Source organism: Bubalus kerabau, chromosome 1 (genome assembly GCF_029407905.1).
Source record: "Bubalus kerabau isolate K-KA32 ecotype Philippines breed swamp buffalo chromosome 1, PCC_UOA_SB_1v2, whole genome shotgun sequence".
Taxonomy (NCBI): Eukaryota; Metazoa; Chordata; class Mammalia; order Artiodactyla; family Bovidae; genus Bubalus; species Bubalus kerabau.
In genome coordinates this window covers 230986575-231009612 of record NC_073624.1, presented here as the reverse complement: position 1 = coordinate 231009612, position 23038 = coordinate 230986575, and the positions used below count along the sequence as shown (strand labels likewise).

The 23038-nt window shown below is 43.6% G+C and overlaps 1 protein-coding gene and 1 long non-coding RNA gene across 4 annotated transcripts; one reads left to right on the top strand and one right to left on the bottom strand.

The window, feature by feature from the left end:
- Window positions 1–506: 506 nt before the first annotated feature.
- On the bottom strand, window positions 507–20459 carry SMIM3 (small integral membrane protein 3). 3 transcript variants are annotated; one of them, XM_055558853.1, is made up of 2 exons: window positions 20220–20459; window positions 507–1818 (listed from the first exon to the last, which is right to left on the bottom strand). In XM_055558853.1, exon 2 carries the CDS (start codon window positions 1805–1807, stop codon window positions 1625–1627), a length of 183 nt encoding a protein of 60 aa, XP_055414828.1. In that variant the 5' UTR covers window positions 1808–1818; window positions 20220–20459; the 3' UTR covers window positions 507–1624. The 3 variants fall into 3 exon arrangements, with proteins under 3 accessions (XP_055414828.1, XP_055414829.1, XP_055414822.1); XM_055558854.1 differs by lacking the exon at window positions 20220–20459 and adding an exon at window positions 2756–3652; XM_055558847.1 differs by lacking the exon at window positions 20220–20459 and adding an exon at window positions 2239–2350.
- On the top strand, window positions 1772–20090 carry LOC129635642 (uncharacterized). The gene is made up of 3 exons (XR_008706404.1): window positions 1772–1906; window positions 19459–19531; window positions 19762–20090. It is a non-coding gene; the product is annotated as an uncharacterized LOC129635642 (long non-coding RNA).
- Window positions 20460–23038: the final 2579 nt, after the last annotated feature.

Here is a 23038-nt window from a genome sequence, read left to right as displayed (position 1 = left end):
TTCATATCACATGGCCTTTCAGTCTCCTTGCTTTGCCTCCCCTTTCCCCTTCCACTCCTCTTAGCCATCCTCCCAGTACTGCATTAGGGCCTAACTCCTCCCGGTCTGTACTCTGCCTGGGTGTTCCTGTCCCCCTGTGTAGCATATCTACCATACACAGATAATCCCCCCCAAACATAATCCCAGCCATAAAAGTTTTCCCAGGTTTCCAGTAGCATCCTGAAAGGGTCCACCTGCATATCACAAGCACCTGAAACTCAACATACTCAACCCAATACTAAACTCATCATCTTAGTTCCAAAATCTGTTCCTCTCCCTGCCTTCTTTGTGTAAACCACACAACTACTCACCCACGAGCTAGACCCCTGGAAGTCAATTTCATTGTCCTCTTTCCCTTTCTGTTCCACATTCAACCTGTCCCTAAGGCCATAAATTCTGTGGAATCCTCTTACTGAGTTTAACAGGTGCTGTTTAAAAAGAAAGACTTCAGACATGTTCATTCTACATTCTAGCACTTTATTGGAAATTAATTGTGTACATCAATGAAATCAGATCAAAGTAAAAGTATATAATTTTCACACAATAATATCCTGATAACCTGTGCTATCTTCTTACATAATTTAACCAATCTCCAGATGCTCCTGGTTTTGACCAAAAAGCTCGAGTAGTCCAGAAATCTCTCTATACATATAAATATAAGTCATAGCATTAAAAATAAACATTGTTGTTTGAATTAGTTTCAAATTCCTGGGAACATCTCTTAAAATATAAGCCTATACTTTTGAATGGTTGTAGTGTTGGCGGGAGGGAATGAAGGGAGTATGTGTTATGCAGGAGCTGGGGCAGAGGAGCTCACAGGGGATGGGGGCTGAGATCCTGAAAGCTGGCCAGGGAACTCAGTCATTCTGCATTTGCCAACACTGCTTGAGTGTCAAAGCTTTGCAAATCTAATGCAAAATGAAGTCCATCACCCCAGATCCCTTGTCATTGCCAAAAAATGGTGGAGCCCCCTCCAGATTGCACGGGGGCAGAGCTTCTGGTGTCCTGGGAAGATCCACCCATCTCCCTCCCCCTGCCACACTTAATTCCCTCCCAAATTAGAAAACTCAAGGGAGTGGCACCTCAAAGAAAACAACATTGAGCCACATGCTGTTGGTCCCTTGGAACGAGGACAGGGTGCTTTTGCTTCATTTCACCTGAGGGTCACTGGCAAGGCTGCTCTGCCCCAGGGTCTCCCTCACCACCTTGAAGGCTCTTATCAGTAATAAGGGTCTATGGTTCTTCAAAGCTGATCAACAGCCAACAGTTAACACCTGTGAATCTGCTCACTAACAAGCTTTAACCTCCACCAGGTCATGGGTTCTCACAACCCCATGAGGTAGGACGGCAGGGAGCATGATCCCCGTTTGGAAGATAAGGAACCTGGAACTCATGGAATTAGGTCCCTAGACCAAACTCACACCGCTGGCCAGTGGCAGAATCAAAGCTAGAACTCAGGTCTCCTCACATGTCGAGCTCCAAAGTCCACGCTGCAAAGTTCCCCCTGCTGCTTTTCTAGGAAAGGGGAAGATGCTGGGGGTCAGGACGCTGTCCTCATCCCTCACCCGCCCCTCCTGGGAGGTTCTCAGACGGCCCCATTCAGGATGGGATGGGATCGCATGCGATAGATGATGACTGCGGTGGCCGGGCACAGCAACAAGGAGGTCATGATGACAATGGTGGCCAGGATGATGAGGACAATGACCCAGATGTCCAGGATGTGCTTGGGGAGCACAACTTCCATGGGGATCTGGCTGGTGGCTTCCATGCTGCTCCACTCTGCAACAAACAGGAAAGAGCAAATCACCGTTCTGTGCCTTCTCCCTGCCTTCCTAGTTGGATGGAAACCTGCTCTAGGAGTCAGAAGGTAGGTCACCTACCAGCTGCTGTGTACTTATTGATGTTGCCTGATTAATAATAATAAAAGCCTCATTTACTGTGGGCTTCCTATATGCCAGGCCCTAGGCTAAGCACTTTATGTGTATTAACTCACTCAGTCCTTCAACCACCAACCCTCTGAGGTAGGGACTATTATCATCGTGCTTTTTTATTTCTTGGCCTTTATCTTCAGTTATTTCCACTTTAGAGATGAAGACACTAAAGCCTTAAAAGGTGTAGATGTAGTTAATTTGCCCAAGGAAACAAAGCCAGATGGGTAGGACTCCAGAGCCTCCATGTTGAACTATTAAACTATCATACCACCAGACTGTTCCCTCATCTGTAAGGTGGAAAATTCATTGGTTTTGGTCCTGCAGCCCTTCTCCTCTTCTGGTAACAGAACCTCCTCTTTTCTGGAGAACCTACCTTTTCTGTGTGGTTTAGTTAAGGCACGCACCTGAGCACAGGGAAAGACTGTAACCTAAGCTTGGCCATTACAGATCTCCAAAGCCTCTATTCAGGGATAGGCAAATAACTCGGGCTAGGTCAACCAAAGTCCTCCCGGAACTTTTGTGCACAAACTATTGAGAAAGATGATGCTTTCTGTTGGGATTGCTAAAATGAAAGGATGTGAGTGTGGAAAGGATGGGCATGGGGCTATCTCACCCACATGTGAGAGCATGTCCTAGACATGGAAAGAGAAGTGGAGTCTTGACAACCTCAGGTGAGCACCCCAACCCAGCCAATCTGACACCATCTGCAACCCTGGACATCCCAGGTATATATGCGAATAATACTCTGGTTTTGCTGAAGCCAGTGTCAGTTTAGTTTCTCTCACTTGCAGCTAAAAGACGTAAATCAGTTGTCCCCAAACTTTTTGATTCACAGCATCCTTTGTGTCAGTTTTCTCACAGCACTCCAGGACAAAAGAAATACCTAGCAGTTCCATTTATCATGTAGTTAGGTTCAATTTACTAAGCATTTATGTCCTAACAAATGCGTGGCTGTTTGCAAACAATAATACACACAAATTGAAAGAAAAAAGTCTGTATTTCATTCTTAGCCAGTTACTTCCTAACGACACGTGTGCAACTGTGAGGCACTTCACAACTTCTTGAGCTGAGGAGTCAGATGGGACGGGGCCGTGCTCACTTCCTCTTCCACGTTCATTTGTGCGCAGTGCTTGCCCTATCATAGCAACCGCCAAAGACTCAGCATCACAAAATGTAGCACCACCAAAAGGAATGCAGTATGATTAATGTCAGACTGTAAACTGTCTTGAGCTAGTCGTTGTCACAATGTCTGAGAGGTGTCAAATGTCAATGTTCCTGTCAAAAATTTTAAAGATCCCGCAGCCCCCAGACACACACTTTTCCAGTGAGTTCTCTTTGGCTCCCCAGGTAAGTATGCAACCTGGAAGCCACAGGTGTGATACATTCCCTGCCCAGAAGTCACAGGCTAGAACAATCTCCTATGGTTTCTTCTAGATCTAAAAGATCTATAATTCTGTGATTCAAGGTCCTGGGCAAAATTCCCAATTTCAGTCCTATTTCCTGCTTCTACTTGCATCAGTAACCTTTCCTTTTTCATGCTTTTTGGCTCTGTGCCTACTGTGGTTGCGTTAAGTAAGTTTACTGATTACCATACCCAAGGTACAGCCTCCAAGACATGCATACCAGGAAGTTTGTTTCTGCACCATTTGCTATAGAAACCAACACAACAGAAGTAGCCATATATAGTAGAGTATATCCATATAATGGACTACTGTGCAACAATTTTCATTCATTTATTTAACAAATATATAGTGCTTGTTATACACCATGCATTGTTCCAAGTCACTAAAAGCCATAAACCATGGTAAGTGAAAACCACCTTAGGACAGTTTTAAAAAATGTCGATTCAAGGTCCCATTACCTTGATGAATTAGATGAATTAGACTCCAGAGGGGCCTTGTTCCCCATGTTTCCCAGGTGATTTGAATGTGCAGCTGGGTTTGGGAACCCCTGGACAAGATGATCTCTATGGCTTCTACAACTCTTCCTAGCTCCATGTTGTGGGAACTGATTCCTCTGTATTCTGTAGTTAGTCTGGACAGATGTGGGCAAGTTCTAGGATGGAGGAGAAGCCTCTGGCAAGGCTCTCCAGGCCATCAGATTATCAGTCAGGGGGATTATCAGGCCTTGGAGGAAGAGGCACAGGCCGGCCCTGCCTCAGCCTCAGAAACAAGGTCACTTTCTCCAAGGTCTAAGGTACTGAAGCGTGAGTCACAGGAGAAGCACACTGTTGAAGAGAGACGGGGTGGGGGAAATCATCCGTTGTGGTCTCCTGATTACATCAATAGCTAGCTTGCCTTGGGCCAAAAGAACCCCACAAAAGCCCTTTCTGGTAAACCCATTAACATCAAACAGTCTCTGGAACTCCAAATGCCAGGAACACATAATCTCCCTGGCTGATTTTCATAAGGAAAACCTGTCATTTACAGGAACTTGAGCTCCAAGGCTGATCCACAACCAAAACCCACTGAAGCTAGCATCAGCCTTGTTTCCTAGGTGGCAAAACTGAGGTCCTGAGGTTTTCCCTCAACTTCAAGCCCACCCGCTTCCAGAATAATCACTCAAAGACCTAAATCTGATCAGATCACTGACCCTAACTGAAACAAATCAGAACAAATAGATGAATAAAAGAAACTCTGTCTCTAATCTGTATTCTAGACTATATCACTATTATTTTTTCACACATGAAATTGTTTAAAACCCAATCACAAAAACAGATAAAATTGGAGCTGCTCCAGATTGCTGGGGAGGGCCCAGAGAGAGTGGGTTGGGGGTCCTATCCCATCAGCAGAGCTGAATAAACATCCTTAGAGCAGACATTAAACACTAGACATTAGGGTGCCCACCCCCTTCATATATACAATTCAAACTAAAAACAATACTAAACCGTAACACCAAAATGTACATTTTATGATGAAATTGAAGTCATTTTTTTCTTGTAACTGAAAAAATCTGTGAACATAATTTTTCCCAGCTAGCCTGCTCACTTGGCACAGCATAACTGTTTAGCTGCTCCTTGACCCCTTGGGCTTCTCAAAACACAGACTGAAAGCCACCGGCTGTAATGTTCTCTGAGGACCCTTCTGGAGCCCCTGTTCCAGGGCTCTAAGGCTGGACGTACACATGGCCAAGTGTCAGAGAGCACCAGGAGCTCCATCTCCCTGTTTCAATCCTCTTAGTCCTCCCACGTGCTCTCTCATGACCTGTTCCCTCCCACGTAACAGAGATTCCGGTCACTTCCACCTCTCCCCACTGTGAAAGAAAAAAAATTTTTCCCCAAAATAGGAACTACACAAACCATATGTTCAGCACTATTAATGGCATGCTAGAAAATTTTACTTGAGAAAAAGCAGGACTCAGCTAAGCTGCTGCTAGCTGACTTCTGTTTGACCTCTGGCATCTGGGTGATTGGCGCCTTGTGAGGATGTAAAACTGTTTCTTGATACATCTAATGAGTAACTATAGATCAACAAGCTCATTGTTTACTATGCAGATATATTACTTGTGATTTCTGATTAATAGGTCATGTCAGAGGATATGGCACAAACCATGTCATAAATTTAACCTTATCATTGATTAAAAATACAATGTAAAAAAAATAAATAAATAAAATAAAAATACAATGTTTTTATGACCATGGGAGGCAAAACAGCAGTCAGGCCTAAATTCTTGTTAACTCAAACTGGCATACTTTATCTGCTATTTACCTCATTAATGAAAGATGAACTTTAACATATATTCAATGTTTATCTAAAAGACTATGTTAAAGTCACCCTGAACAGACAAAGAAGCTACTGCATTGTCAATCATAGGTGCCTTCCAGGCCCTACACCACCTGCCCTGTGACCTGGAGACACCCTGGCTCCACTTTAGACCACAAACTTAAGCGGTTTAGACAATTCAGTGGAAAAGTTAAGAAACCCAAAAGGACTATTTTGTATCTACTAACAAGACTAAGTGAAAGAGTAAAAAACTGTAGTTCCTTCAAAGGAGCAAAACATTGTACCTTCTCCAAAGGTAGAATATTCATCCCATCCATCAAGTAGTCTATTTGGTCCAAACTAGGAAGAAAGCAATGGCACCCCACTCCATTTCTCTTGCCTGGAAAATCCCATGGACGGAGGAGCCTGGTAGGCTGCAGTCCATGGGATCACTAAGAGTCGGACACGACTGAGAGACTTTACTTTCTCTTTTCACTTTCATGCATTGGAGAAGGAAATGGCAACCCACTCCAGTGTTCTTGCCTGAGAATCCCAGGGACGGGGGAGCCTGGTGGGCTGCTGTCTATGGGGTCACACAGAGTCGGACACGACTGAAGTGACTTAGCAGCAGCAGCAGCAGCAGCAGGAAGGAAAGTGCAGGTTCCCTGCTGCCTGATTCTGAAACATCAAGTTTTACTTCTGGGACTGTTTTTCTTAAGCAACTGAAAGTTTGTTTACAAGATAATAATAATCCTTCCAGTCAATTCTATCATCTGGCAAATCTTCTAGTGGCAACTATATATATATATTTATACATATATATATATAAATTTCATAAATTAAAAATTTCTACAAGTCAGAAGTATTAGAATAACTGAATTCAAAGTGTCTCATCTGTGCTATCTACCTTTCAACTGTGAGACTCCCTTCCCCCACAAGTAACTTTCACCTCTCTGGTAGACCAATTTGGTTGAGCACTATCAGGACTAGTAACTCTGTCTAGGGCCCATGGGGCCCACTAGGCTCCTCTGTCCATGCGATTCTCCAGGCAAGAATACTGGAGTAGGGTGCCATTTCCTTCTCCAGAGGATCTTCCCAGGGATTGAACACGGGTCTCCTGCATTGCAGGCAGATTCTTTACTGTCTGAGACACCAGGGAAGCCCCAAAATCACAGTAATCACACACACAAAAATAGTAGTGGCATAAAAATGAACACACAGATCACTGGAACAGAATGGAGAGCCCAGAAATAATCCCACACATATAGTCAATTTACTACAAAGGGGGCAAGAATATACAATAAGGAAAGGATAGTCTCTTTTACAAATGGCATTGGGAAAATTAGACAGCCACATGCAAAATAATCAAGACTAGTATCTTAGACCATATATAAAAATTAGTTCAAAGTAGATTAAAGACCTGAAACCATAAAACTAGAAGAAAGCATAGACAGTAAACTCCTTGACACTGGTCTAGGCAAAGATTCTTTGGATCTGACTCCAAAGGCAAGAGCAACAAAAGTAAAAATAAATTAGTGGGACTACATTAAACTAAAAAGCTTCTGCACAGCAAAGGACACCATCAGCAAAAGAAAAAGGAACCCTATTAAATGGGAGAAGATATTTGCAAAGCATATATCTGACAAGGGGTCAATAATCAAAATATATAAGTAACTCATACAACTCAACAAAAAAAATTGATTAAAAAATCGGCAGCATGGTAACCATAGTCAAGAATATTGTATTGCATATTTGAAAAGTGATGAGAGTAAATCTTAAAAGTTCTCAAAAAAAAAAAAGTTCTCATCACAAAAAATATTCTGTAACTTTGTATGGTTACAGATGGTAACTAGAGTTATTGTGGTGATTATTTTATGGCATATACATATTGTGAATCATTTATGTTGCACACCTGAAATTGATATCTTGTTATATGCCAACTGTACCTCAATTAAAAAAAAGAAAAAGAGACAGAATCTGTAAAGATTAGGATTTTCACTTCTGGTAATGTCAAGCTAGATAATTTTGACCTGTTTTCTTACTGAGGACAACTAGAAAAATTAGACCCCCCCCCCAAAAAAAAAAAAATCTGCTCAAAGGCACTAAGAAATAGCAAAATAATGAAGAATTACCAGGCTAAGATCTAGGGGAAGACAAATCCAGGGAGGTAAGCCTGGTATTTGAAGCAGCATCTCCCTTAGTGAAGGATGGAGACTAACAGTGTTTCTGACAGACTCAGGAGTGAGTATAAGATTGCCAAGACAGAGAGAATAAAGCCCTTGCATTTTGGGTTTGGACTTCAAAGAGCACTCTTAGTGCCAGGAGTGAACAAGAAGTATACTAAACCCCAAGACTGCAACCCAGCTTTGAATCATCACAGTCCTTGAAATTGAATTAAGCTTGTTCTAGATTGCTAGTACCTCCAGGTGTCTGGCAGAAGCAAACTTATATCCACTGTAGAGGAGATAACAGCACAATTCCAACTTTTATTCAAATTTCTTATTCAAATATAATGTCCAATCGTAACTAAAAATAAGCAGCAGGGAAAAAAGACAAAAGACTAGAATGGAAACATCAGAAACAACAGACAACAGACAAAGACTTACAGGCTCCAGATACTGCAGTTGTCAAACACACACATTTTAAGTAACTTTGGTTAATATGTTTGAGGAGAAAATAAAACAAGATTGAGAATTTTGACAGAGAACTGAAAACTATAAGAAAGAACACAACAGATTTTTTAAAAGAGCCAAATAGAAATTCTAGAACTGAAGAATACAATAATTGAAAATAAAAATTCAGTGAATAGGCTTAACAGCAGATGAAACACAGCGGAAAAAAAGAATTAGTGAACTGGAGGATCAGAGGGAAAAAAATATAATGATGCAGGGAAATAAAAGGATGAAGAATAAACTGGGTGAGGGGTATACAGGAAACAGTGCCACAATACAACATCCATGTAACTGGAGTCCTAGAAAGAGAGAAGACAGAATGGGGAAGAAAAAACATTACAGTAAGAAATAGCAGAATTTTTCAAAGCTGATGAAATATATGAATTCACAAACTCAAGAAGCCCTATAAAGTTCTAGTTAGAGCAAGTAAAATCCATAGTTAGGTGCATCATAGTAAATCTGCTGAAAATCAAAGACAAAGAGAAAAAAAGATTATATTCAAGTGAAAACCAATTAGACTGACAGCTAACATCTCATCAGAAACAATGCAATCTAGAAAACAATGATTTCTTTAAAGTGAACAAAAATAACTGAGAATTAAGATGAAATAAAATTTCAGATAAAATAGAAAATTTAAATATTCAATAATAATAAGGAGAAGAAACAGAATCAAAGTGTTCTTATTTTCTGGGAAAGGGCAAAATAACTAGTAACACTGAACTTTGTGAAATTAAGGATGTATATTGTAATCTCTAGGGTAGCCATTTAAAAGTAGTAAATGGATACATAATTTCCAGAGAAAACAAGGAAAGGGGAGGGGAATAGAACATGTGAGACAAATAGAAAGCACATAAGGAATAGTAGATTTAAACCAAAACTAACAAAAACTATCAGAGTATATAAAAATATAAATACCTTTTACAAGAGACACATGGGGGTTCAGAAATATTGAAAGTAATTGGAAACAAAAGAAATACCATCTATCATGAATTCTGTAAGCTTGTAGAGCTGTTTTACCATTGAACAAAGTAGACATTTAAGTAAAAAGTATAACTAGAGATACCAAAAGATCCAATGATTTTTAATTTTTATATACTTAATCTCAGAATTATAAGAAATAGATAAATTTACAATTATGGTGGGGGAGTTCAATACATCTCTCTCAAATATTGATGGAACAAAATACTTTTAAGAATCACCTAAGGACAAAGATGACTCTTTAGTATTTTTTTACAATATATGATTTCAAATAGAAAAACTAACTTAAAATAAGTTAAATTTAAATTATTTCCTCAATAGCTCAAATGATAAAGAATCTGTCTACAATGCAGGAGACCTGGGTTTGAATCCTGGGTCAGGAAGACCCCATGGAGAAAGGAATGGCAACCAACTCCAATATTCTTGCCTGCAGAATCCCACAGACAGAGGAGCCTGGCAGGCTACAGCCCATGGGGTTGCAAAGAGTTGGACATGACTGAGCAACTGACACAACAACAATGCATAACTATATATTCATGAACAGTATTGGAAGAAAATAACTTAGAGGATAATTATATAAGAATAAAGGGAAGCGTAATATATTGTGTTCCAAAAGCAAGTTCAAAGCAGGGTAGTTTTAGTGTAGGAACAAGTAAGTTTTAGAACTGATTTCATATGCTAAGTCATTTGACCTGACTCAGGAAAGAATATGCTCCAGTTATAACTGCAAACAGGCTATTTCTGTAAAACAATGACAGGAAGCAGAATTCTAAGATGGCTCCCACAATCTGTTCCCTGGAGTTACCCTGTGATTAGGTTAGGTCACATAACAAGGGTGAGGGATTTTGCAGATGTAATTAAGGCTCCAGAACTGCTGGCTTTAAAGTAATCAGAAAGATTATCTTGGGTGGGTCTGACTTAATAAGGTGGAAGTCTAAAAGAAGGCTGAAACCTTCCCGAGGTCAACGATACTTTTCTGCTGGCCTTGAGGCGCAAGAAACAAAACTACCAACAACCTGAAAGAGCTGTGGGCAGATTCTTCCCTATTGGGTCCCCCAGATGACAGGGCAGCCTGGCTGACATCTTGACTGCATCTCTGTAAGGACCCAGCTAAACTGTATTTGGACTCCTGACTCAAGGAAACTAAGATTATATATGTATGTTTTAAGCCACTAAAGTGTGGTAATTTGTTATGGCAGCAATAGAAAACTAATACAGCAATATTACATCCTACTGAGTGTTCTGCGGAGATGAAACTTCTTCAAACCAATGATATTCTAGAAATCTACACAGGATTTAGACACTATCTACTTTAGTCTACCTTCCATTTTACAGATGAAGGACATGACTTACCCAAGGTCATCAAAGCAATTTAATGGCAGGACTCAGGGGACAACTCAGGTCTCCAGATTTGCAGCACTCTTTTTCAACTCCATCACTATCCCATTTCAGATGGGAGTCAGGAGAAGGCAGTGGGGCAGCAGGTTGGAGTAAGCAGTGATAGAGAATAAACTAATATAAAGAATGAGAGCCAGCCAGGCTTCCTTGCTTTTTATCAAAGTATAGTTGATTGACAATGTTGTGTTAATTCCTGCTGTATAGAAAAGTGATTCAAGTTATACATATATATTCTTTCTCATATTCTTTCCCATTATGTTTTATCATAGGATAGTGAATATAATTCTCTGTGCTACACAATAGGACCTTGGTGTTTATCCATTCTATACACAATAGCTTACATCTGCTAACCCCAACCTCCCACTCCATCCCTCCCCCAACTTCCTCCCCATTGGCAACCACAAGTCTGATTTCTATGTTTGTGGTCTGTTTGTATTTCACAGGTAGGTTCATTTGCGTCATATTTTAGATTCCACATATAAGTGATATCGTATGGTATTTGTCTTTCTCTTTCTGATTTACTTCACTTAGTATGATAATCTCTAGTTGCATCTATGTTGCTGCAAATGGCATTATTTTATTCTTTTTTACGGCTGAGTAGTATTTCATTGTATATATGTACTATGTCTTTGGGCTTCCCTTGTGGCTCAGCTGGTAAAGAATCTGCCTGCAATGAGGGAGACCTGGGTTCAATCCCTTGGTTGGCAAGATCCCCTGGAAAAGGGAAAGGCTACCCACTCTAGTATTCTGGCCTGGAGAATTCCATGGACTATATATAGTCCATGGGGTCACAAAGAGTCAGACATGACTGAGCAACTTTCACACTTCACTCACCACATCTTTCTCCACTCATCTGTCAATGGATATTGAGGTTGTTTCCATGACTTAGCTATTGTGAATAGTGCTGCTAAGAACATAGGGGTGCATGTATCATTTTGGATTAAAGTTTTGTCCAGATATATGCCCAGGAGTGGGACTGCTAAACATATAGTACTTCTATTTTCAGTTTTCTGAGAAACCTCCATACTGTTTTCCACAGGCTTCTTGACTATACCTTTTTACTGTAAACACCTAGGGGGAACTTTGAGCTCAGAGTCCTAAGCAACTTCCTCAAAGGTGAGGCAGTGAGATGGTTTTCCAGGAACACACAGACACACCCCTAAAAAGCAAAGCAGGGTCCTGTCAGAATCAGTCACGGATACCCACCCTTTGTGTTTCATCCCTTTGACTTAAGGTCCAAATGCAAATCAACCCAGAGAAGAAGGGAAGGGTAAACCTTGTAACTTATTCACTCCTCACCATGGGTAAGAACATCAGAGAAGAGAGGGAGACACCAGAATCCTACTTGTAATGAGAGATTTCACCAAACTGGAGGGGAAAGCCAACATGCATAGAAGTTGAAACCTGGGAGCGGAATGGACTTTGCCTGGATTCCGGTTCTTCCCCAGCACTGATTGTACCCAGCACAGCTGTCCTCACAGAATGCCTTCCCTCTCTACTCAGTGGTATAGGTACTGAATAAACATTTCTTAAATCAACAAATTCTCAAACTACTGTAATCTGGTAAGGTGATGGAAGTTCTTAGAAGTATAAAGAATACTTGGAAACAACAGGGAAATATTTCTAAAACACTCAGACTACAGAGTAGTGTTAAAAGGCCAGACTAGGAGGCCAGTTGGCTTGGATTTAAATGTGGCTGTTTTAAATCCAAGAGATTTACCACTTTCTAGCTGACCTCCCTTGAATAAGTTACTTAACCTTCCTAATGATTCCATTTACTCAGCTGAAAACAAAAATGGGAAAATAATAGTCTGCCTTATAGGGTTAAGGAGAATTCCATGAGATAACTGCATATAGTACTTAGTAGTGTTCTGACAAACAGTAAGCACTCTACAAACGTTCATCCTTTGATTAATAATCCCTGACCACAGGGACTCTCTGGCCTAAGCAAATATTCACCCGCTTTGGCTAGAGTTTGGTAACATCCCTAACTTGGACTGTACTTCACTTTATCAACAAAGATGATAGATCCTTAAAAGTAAAAGTGTTAGTTGCTCAGTCATGTCTGACTCTTTGCAGTCCCATGGACTGTAGCCTGCCAGGTTCCTCTGTCCATGGAATTTTCCAGGCAAGAATACTGGAGTGGGTTGCCATTCCCTTCTCCAGGGGATCTTCCCGACCCAGGAATCAAACCCGAATCTCCTGCCTTGCAGGCAGATTATTTACCATCTGAGACGTTACAGAAGCTGATAGATGCTTAATCCATATTAATGATGTTTTTTTAATCAACCAGCAGCAGCATTGGTTAATCTGACCTATTTTTCCAGTCTAAGTATGAAACTAGTGGAGTAGCAATTCAGTCTAATTCAATAAACGTTCATGGCACTGTGATTAACACTGAGGAGTGGGTGTGGAGATAAATACGGTGTTTTTCCTTAAGAAGCTCACACTCTTCTGGAGGAAAAGACATTAATTACAATCACAAATTGCAATAAAAGGCAGAGAAGTAGACTGAAGGTACAAACCATATGCCATCTCCAAGCAGGAAAAAAAAGCAGAAAGAGTACCTGATTTGAATTCTGTTTTTCACCCATAGAAGTGTAACTTTGGGCTAGTTATTTAAAATCTCTAAACCTTCGTCTTCTCATCTTCCAAATAAGGACATTAGAAGCACTGCACTGCAACATCCTATTGTGAGGATAATAGGAGATAATATGTACGGAGTCCTAGAAAATAATAGATGCTCAAAAAAATATTAATTCTCATGCCTTTGTTTTTGTCTATGTAAAATAGAAGACTCCACCCAAAAGGGGGGTTTTGATATGGACTTTGAAGATATGTAGGAGTTCAAAAGAAAGAAAGAAGGAGAAAGGCAGGATTAGTAGAAAACCATCATCAACAAAGCCCAGAGCTGACAAGTTACTTGGTCTATTGGGAGCATATGTAGTGCTAATGGCTTTGGCAGGAAACCTAACCTTTAAAAGCTCCAGTCTCATTTGTAAACATGGGAATAATATTAACTAATAATAGTAACTTCTTCATGGGGATGCCCTGGAAGTTGAATGAGCTAACGCATACAAAGCACTTACTTGGACAGTGCCTGGTACACAGTAGAGTGTGTGTGCTAAGTTGCTCAGTCTAAGTCTGACTTTTGTGACCCCATGGACTGTAGCCTGCCAGGCTCCTCTGTCCATGGGGATTCTCCAAGCAAGAATACCGGAGTGGGTTGCCATGTCCTCCTCCAGGGGATCTTCCCAACCCAGGGATCGAACCCAGGTCTCCGGCATTGCAGGCAGATTCTTTACTGTCTGAGGCACCAGTAAGGGCTTCGTAAATGTTAAACTGAGCTAGCGACCACAGCTCCTAAAGTCACACAAAGTTCAGTGGCTCCTACCTGAGTTTAGGCACCATGACTGCTCTGTGTCTGATCAAGAAACTGCAGTGATAGTTTCATAAACAAACAGCCTTTGATGTCTTCCCATCTTTAACCTTCCACCGGAAATGCACACTCTCTACATCTGAACTGCAGCTAACAGTTAACTTTTGAGAGACTGCCAACGGCTATCCAACCGGTTTTACCACCAAGGAGTTTTCCAAGGAAGAACACAATAAAAGAAGTGACTTCCTGCTGCTTCAAGCTTAATTATGCCACAGTGGGAGAAAAGGCAGATAGAGGCAGGTGACTCCCTGAAGGTGTGGACTTAGTCCATAGCTCTGACTGAGCACCAAGTGCTGCCGTCTCCTTTCCACTAGACACGGAGGCCACAGAGGAGGCCGCCAGAACCGGCTCTGAGTCACTGAAGCTGGAGGAATCTCTTGAAGCATCTTGCAGAATGTCAACAACAAGGTAATGGCTCACAGGGCAGTGGACCAGGGGGTTTACCTGCATGGCCTGGTTCACAGCACCTCTTCCCGAGGCTCCACCCTCAGAAAGAGCCGGTGAGATCGTCAGAAAAGACTGAGCATTTAGGCCAGACAGAAGGGATCCCACTGGCCACCCAGTAGCTGGGCTACTTAGTGACTTATATCCTGAGGGCTGGTCCCATTTCAAGACCTTTTTGTTTGCTGTTCGCCCTTCCTAGAATGCACTTAGATCATCTTAAATCTTCCCTTCAACATGCAGTGTCTCAATGACCATGACCTCAACTTTTAAACGTTAAGTCTTTGAAAAAGCCTTTCCAGACCCTCTCTATTAAATTACCACCTTCATCCACTAGCCATTCTCTGTCTCATACCTTGTTTTATTTTCTGCACACACTTTTCACAGCCTCAGATTAGCCTCTTTGCTTGTTTGTTTTTATTGGCCATCTTTGCTGACTCAAATGCAAATACAAAGAGAGAAGAAGCAAATACAAAGAAGAGAGAAGTCTCTTGTTCACTGCTGTTCCCTCAGCACCCATCACAGGCCCTAGCACACAGGAAGTGTCTGATGAATATAAGACTGACAAAGAAATGAATATGGACAGGCTGGGGAACATTAGATTTGACTTAACTCCTGGAACTTAGTGGGGGAGGTCCAGAAAGGATGCTTACCCCTGTTCAATGACCTTAAAGTTAGAACGTTATCTTTTAAATAAAATGACATCCTCTGATTTGATCTCTGTACATTCCCAAAGGATTATGGGGCCTCTTTCTTTCCCAGTTCATCCTGTATGTACTAGACAAACAAGCACTGGCCTTTCTGAATAACATTCTCTAGACTTCCCTCTTCCCGACTTGCTTGGGTTGGTGGTTCAAATTCAAGTTTCAATTCCTTGTGCTCAGGAGCTGGGCATTGATGTAGGTGTAGGGGTTGGGGACTTGCTGCCCAGAATATGGAGTTTTCTCTCACTGTTCTCTAAAGAGGACAGGGAGGCTGAAAAAAGGGGAGGGGATTCCTCATGCTGAGTCCAGTGTGAAATGGCCATCCCAGCCTCATATTTACTCTTGGAAACAGTGTTATAGTTAGCCTCAAGCATTTACCAACTCAGCAAGGAGTCCATTTCACCAGGGACCTTTGTTCCAAAGAAAGGGGCCAGAGGAAGGAATGGGCAGGACACACAAGTATCAAAAATGTGAAACAAATCAAACCAGAGGACTTTCTCCAATGACCCCAGGTCTCTGGGGAGAACTCTGTTCTCATTTTACCCCAGTTGGCTTCTATCGCCTTCAAAATTCTTAACAGTACAAAGACTTATTCCCTGCCTGAGTTTCTATCTGCTCTTCTGTGGCTGGAAAAATGGAAAAACACCAAGATATTGCAAAGACTTTAGAAATCAAGCCAGAGCTATTCACGACTGCACGTACCATCTGACCCAGCCAATCACAGAGTCTTAGAAATCAGCAGGGAGCCAGCAGAGGAGAAACCCAGGCCCAAATCCACAGTATCCTGTTTAAGCCTCCACCGTCCATTGCTATTTGCCACTGACTAAGTGCCTGCTGCTGCTGGGCTGAAAAAGGAGACTCTCCATAGATGGACTGTTGGGGAGCTGGGGGGAAGAGGGGTGTCACTGATAGAGCTGCAAGTGCACCACAGTGGTGGAAACCTCCTGCCAAGGTGTGTGATCCAGAACAAGCCATTCTCCTAAAGTGGGCCTCGCTGTATATGGTAGGCAGAAAGACGACCCCACAAAGATGTGCACGTCCTGGTCCTCAAAACCTTGAATATGAACAAGGAAGCATGACTCAGAGGGAGGAGCCAAGGCAAAGGGACTTTACAGATGTGATTAAAGTTAAGGACTTTGAGATGGGGAGATTAGCCTGATTATCTAGGTGAACCCAATCTACTCACATGCATCCTTAAAAGTGAAAAGGAAGGCAGAAGAGTGGGAGAAATATGATAGGAAAAGGATCTGACTCACTGTTGCTTATTTTGAAGATGGAGAAAGGGGGCTATGAGCCAAGGAATGCAGTGGCCTGAGAAGAGGGAATGCCCCTCAGCTTGCAGCCAGCAAGAAAACAGTGACCTTGGTCTTACAACCACAGAACTGAATTCTACCAACAACTCAAATAAGCAGGGGACCAAGTCCCCTCAAAGCTCCAGAGAGAAACGCAAGCTGATGATGCCTTGATTTACTCTAAAGAGACCCATACTAGACCTATGATTGCTAGAACTGTATCACAATATATTTGAAGCCATTAAATTTTGTGGTGATTTGTTACAGCATTAGAACATGAATGCAGGGTGCGATCTTGAGTATTTTCCTCTTTCAAACTGAGCTTCAGTTTCCTGTAGGTCAATAGGAGAGGATGGACAAGGTGACCTCTTAAGGGCCAGCTCTCAAAGACTGACTCTGCTGCCCCTAGAGCCCTGCCCCAGTCAGGATGGCATTGGGTTGAAAACCATTCAAGAAAATCTAGAAAAGAGTGAGGGGAAAAGATGAATCTTTAAACAGCCCCAAGATGTTCCCTAAGATGCCACCAGGGCACTCAAAGAGAAAAGTCTCCTGTTTTGCCCCCTTGTTACTTCTCTGACCAAGAAAAAGGAAGCGGGAAGTCAGGGAGGGCTAGACAGATGCTTCACAGTCCCTCAGTAGAGGCCAGAGCACCAAGTTAAGAAGGATCTTCCCTCCCTATAGAGGTTTGTTGAAAAGTCCTGAATGTCAGTGTCAGCCTGAGGCAGGGAGTTAGGAGGAGAGATGTGTGTGCCAGACGTGTCGTCTTGATCGTAACTAATCTGGGGAGCCCAGTTGTCTTCTCTGTCTTTTTGTCTCCCTCCTCCATGTCTTTTTCCCCTATCCTATCCTATGCAGTGGGTCATCAGCAATTCACATGCCCAATTAGCCCACCAGGATCCAAATCACCAAAATAACGAAGCTGTATGTGTACACAACTAAGCAGTTTGAAGTACACAGTTTAGTCACTGGATCTGTTTTGCTGCTTTCTGATATGCCAAGAAGTCATAATTCTGGCCTGTTACCCTTCCTGGTTCCCTAACTCTTAATCTTTACACCACATGTACATCACTCTCAGTTGAGGTTCACTGTCTATGAGTGAGATGAACTGATACTAGGGGGCCTAGTGATTCACTGGTCAAGAGGCTGCCAAATTCTCAATTAACTCCCCCAGGTCACCCTGTAAGTAATTGACAGAGGCAAGATCTGAACCTAGATCCCCTCAATTGCAATGAGGTTCAGAGTATAGGCCCCGAAGCCAAACTGCCTGGGTTCAAACTGCAGCTCGGCCACTTACTTCCTGTGTGATATGTGCAAGCTACTCTCTCTGGACCCCAGTTTCCTCATCTATAAAATGGATGCAATGATGATCCCTACCTCATAGGATTATGGTAAAGACTAAATGAGTTAATACATATAAAATGCTTAGAATAATACCTGGCTAATAGCAAGCACTCAGTAAATGTCAGGTGGCTCAGTGGTAAAGAATCTGCTGCCAATGCAGGAGATGCATGTTTGATCCCTGGGTCAGGAAGATCCTCTGAGAAGGAAATGGTAACCCACTCCAGTATTCTTGCTTGAGAAATCCCATGGACAGAGGAGCCTGGCGGGCTACAGTCCATGGGGTCACAAAAGAGTCGGACACAACTTAGCAACTAAACAACAACAAATATGATTATTGTCACATTATTCGGCTTACCTGGCCAACCAGGCAGCGGTCAGCAGGGTGTGGTAATACTAGTGTTTACTCTTACAAACTGTGAGTGGGAGGACACGTGCCTGGCTTTGATACCACTGCCAATAGCAACAGTGTAAGACAGTCAAGATAAAGATCCTCTGTCCTCAGAAATATTTTCTGGGTTTCTATTAAAACATAGAAGAAGAAACAGAAGAAGTGCTTTCATGGAGAAGAAGCAGAAGCACTCTTCTTAAAAGAAGGGTCAGAATATGGCTGGGAAAGCATCTAAGGTTGTACCTACCTCTTATTGTCCCCTTAGTCTGACACCCCAGAGCCCAATATGTGACCCAGCCGTACTCAGCCCCCAGAGTAGAGCATCTGATTGGTTTTCTGTCTCAAACACCTCACAGCCCAGTGATTCTCAGGCTGGGCCAGAAATGGGAAATCCCCAGACCTTTTTGTGTGCTGCGGAGCCCACAGTACTGACGCGCTGAGTGGTCAAGTGTTTGGAAGATTTGATGGGGCATGACTTATAACCCCCGTGGCGTGATTCATAACCCCGAGACCGCTGGAAACTCGAGGTCTCGGCTACAGCAGAGAAGCATTTCTCCTTGGCTTTTCTTGGGTTTTACTACAGAAGTACATGATGTCCTGAAGCCCAGCTGGGCTGTTTCGGATGTGCTCAGAGGATTGCTGAGTGGCCTGAATAACCCCGAAGCACATCCCATTTAACCACAGACACCCAACTTTTCCACCTCCACTTCCTTATTTTACGGGGATGGCAAAGGTAAAGTCCAGATATGGAAACCCCTCAAGGTACTCAGAGTGTTTCCTGACTCCCAGGGAAACAGTTCTTCCCACCCCAACCCCTTACCCCCACGCCTACTCAGGCCTTCACAGTCCTGCGGGATTATGGACTATTTACCCCCAACAGTGGGATCACAGATCCTAGCAGATGATCAGGGAATCTTCCATGATCGAATGACTGAGGGGCTCTCACCGCTGCAGCCTAGAGCTTCGAGGGAATCTGTAGATAAATGGGTGACACAGGAGCCCCCAGGTGCCTACAAGACTAGAACAAGTGAGTCAGGAGCTGCATGAGTAAGAGCCCAGACTGGCCACTCAATTCAAAAAGCAACCTTAACAGTTGTACGAGGTTTTTAAGATTTATATCTCTCTTTCATTCAGTAGGCAGTATTGGGCGTCCTGTGCCAGGTGCTGAGGATGAGAGACAGAGCCTACCCTCAAGGAATTTGTGGAGGTGGGTGAGCGGTGCGGGAGAACTGGCAGTCGGAACAACCCTAAATAAAGAGGCAGGAGGAGCTTGGGAGGAAGGCTTCTTTGTCTCCAAGATACTTTGAACTTTCCCCTTTCTCATTTGATTGGAATGCAAAGGGTATTTTTCCCATTTCAAAGGCAGAGAACTGCTAGTAACAGACCACGGCTGGAACCCACCACCCCTGACTTCCAACTCCGGCTCCTTCCACGCAGGGCTCTGAGAAAAGTAAGACAGAAAGCCTGCTGCTCTGGAGGGTGCAAAGACCCAAACTGCCAGCGCAGCGCCCACAGCGGGTGCGCTAAGGCCGGGAGCCGAGCTCCGCCGCCGCGCCTGGAGATCAAAGAGAGAGCAGAACCTGCTCAAGGACCGGGCGCGCTTCGCCCTTTCCTCCCGCGACCACAGGCAGGGGCAGGCAAACGCGGAACAGACTTGCCTCCCGGAGGGCTGGAGCCCACCCATACGAGCTCCGGCCTCCGGGGAGGCCCAAGATCGAGCGCCGAAGGTCGCTGGAACTTAAGGGCGGACAGAAGGAGATAAGAAAAAGCAGAAGTAGTGAAGAGGGAGAAATGAGGGGGGGAAAGGAGATAAAAAGAGGGCAGTTGGGAGGGCACTTGGGTAGAGGCAGCACGAGAGCCGGAGCCCACGAAGGGCACCCGATGACCCCACTCACCCGAGATCCGCGCAGCTGCTTTGAAAACCCGCGGCCACCGCCGCTGCTGGATCGTGCCAGGTCTGCGAAAAGTTCCTGGGGCAGAGGCAGCTGGAACGCTTCTCTAGATGTCCTGGGGACGGCGGGCTCCACAGCAGCGGGATGCGACCCCTGGCTCTCGGACCTCGGCAGTCAACGTGCCGGGTAGCTCGGAGCCGCGGGCAGGCGGGAGCGCGCAGGAGTGGCCGGCACGCGCAGCTCGGCACCCGGCTCGCTGTGCTCGGGTGGTTGTGGAATGCACGGCCGCCAGGGACCGCCCCGGAACGCCAGGACCCGGGCAGCTGCAGCCCCTCCCCCACCTCCCCAGGAGGCTGCACAGGAAAGAAGAAACTGAGTCTTGGTTCCCGAGAGTGCAGCTTGTCACGCGCACGCCTTGTGACCTTAGCAATCACTTCTGTCGAGGATCTCCATTCCCTTGTATTGTAAACCAAGAGAGAGTTGACCTAAAATGTGTCCTCCGTGATCCTTTTCAGCTGTAGTCTTGTACGTGGGAAAGGTGGAATTTGGTTTGGGAGGAGGTTTGAATCAAGGAGCAGAACTCAAAGCTCTTCCTTTGCAATGTACTGAGCATAGGATCCTTAACAAGAGGCTTCATCTTCCTGACAGCTGCTTTCTCTGTAAAATGGGGGCGGCAACACCTGCCTCCCAGTCCTGTTGTACGGACAGAGTTGGAGGGCCAGAATGAAGTTGGTTGGTTGTCTGCTGTAACATGCCTCTGCATCTCCTGTTTATTTTGTGCTAACAGTGAAAGGGCCCAGTCTAAGGCCCATTAGATCCCAGTGTCTGAGAGGCCTCCCAGGCCCTACCAGTTCTCCACCCCAGCTTCCACAGGACGTGCCAACTCTGCAATCTCCTACACGCCTCTGTGATCCACCCACTGAGGGAGACTCCCAGTCCCATCTTGGCACCTACAATATTTAAATTCAGTAGCCCAGCGTTCTTGGCTTCCCTGGTGGTACTAGGGGTGAAGAACCCACCTGCCAATGCAGGAGACATAAGAGATGCGAGTTCCATCCCTGGGTCAGGAAGATCCCTTGGAGAAGAGCATGGCAACCCACTCCAGTATTCTTGCCTGGAGGATCCCATGGACAGAGGAGCCTGGCAGGCACAGTCCATAGGGTTGCAAAGAGTAGAACACAACTGAAGCGACTTAGCACGCACACCCACAGCACACAGCGTTATTCAGTCTTACTATTCTAAAAAATAGAGCTCAGACCTTGACCATCAGTGCAACCTTGAGGAGTCTTAGAGCCCAGATGTGTTTCAGTTTCTTCCTTTGGCCAATAGATATGTACAGTAGGAATTATACTTGCCCAGGACTAAATTTTGTGTGGTGTAGGCACCGGACTTAACCCCTACTGTTTTCTCTGAGTCAGTGATAGGCTCAGCAGAAACGACCTTTAAATCATCCCTACCAGATGCCAGTTTTTTAGAGGGAGAACAATGAGGATGAAGGGAACTGACAAGAAAAATGACTTGAAGAAAATTCTAGCAATTGTTACCCAACAGCATGTTTTAATGAAAAGGGACCCTAAAGTACCCAGAGAATTCTGAATGGTTGAATACAAAACTGGTGACAGGGAAAAATTAAGAAGTTAAGGGAGGACAATCTCAACACAAAATGTTCTTTGGGTATCGGGGACAGAGAGAGGGGGTTCCTTTGGGTGAACCACTGGTAACTCCAAGTGCCCTATGTGAACACTGCTTCCTTCTTAGGGACTGCAGAGGCCCCAGACAGAGCTAGTTACAGCCAGGCTTAGTCTGACTTCACATTTGGCGGTGTCTCAGTTTCTCTTTTAGCGATTTAGCAGCAGCAGCAGCGTCTCTCTTTAGTCACAATTTGCCCTGCCACCCAAAAAGCAAGCCAGAGAGGAAGCTTGAGTATCCTATGGGAGATGTCCTACATTAGGTCTGGTGTCTCAGGTGGGCTGATTTTGCTGAGATGGCTTTGGAAGGGAAGAATAACGGATGCTGTGTTTGGGTAGTAGGAGGGGGAGAAGAGCTAATTTCAGCAACAAGCTTTTGTTACAACAAAAATCAGGAAACCATTCACATTTCACTTTTTTGATCCTCCATTACAAGTACTCCAAAGGGAAAACCATCAGGAGCTCAACTTATTGGGAGATCTTCCCCTCCCCCATAGTAGAGGGAATTTGAATAAAAGAAACTGTAGTCTAATATCATTAGGTTCTGTCAAAATGCTGTCTAAAGGCTACTCCACTGGGATGCAAACCATTTCAGATACCTTCTCTGTTAATCACATCTGTGCAAGAATTTTCTTCTTCAATATATTTTCTTTGGTATATTTTTCATTTGCACATGCACAAGTTTTGAGAAATAATGTGGTATATTGGATTAGAAATCAGGAAAGCAAAATTCTAAGTGTGTCACTCAGTAGCTAAATAACCATTATTGGCTCAGTTGCCTCTCTTGTAAAATAGTAAAATAAGACATATTCCTCTCATCTAATACAATTATTGAGTAAAGTGGGCCTTAGAAAGTATTGCTATGAACAAAGCTTGTGGAGGTGATGGAGCTATTTCAAATCCTAAAAGATGATGCTTTGAAAGTACTGCACTCAATATGCCAGCAAATTTGGAAAATTCAGCAGTGACCACAGGACTGGAAAAGGTCAGTTTTCATTCCAATCCCAAAGAAAGGATTTAGAAAAGTCAAAGGAACCTTTGCCTTTGCAAAGAGATCAAACCTTTGCCAGAGATCAAATTGCCAATATCCATCGGATCATAGAAAAAGCAAGAGAATTCCAGAAAAACACCTAC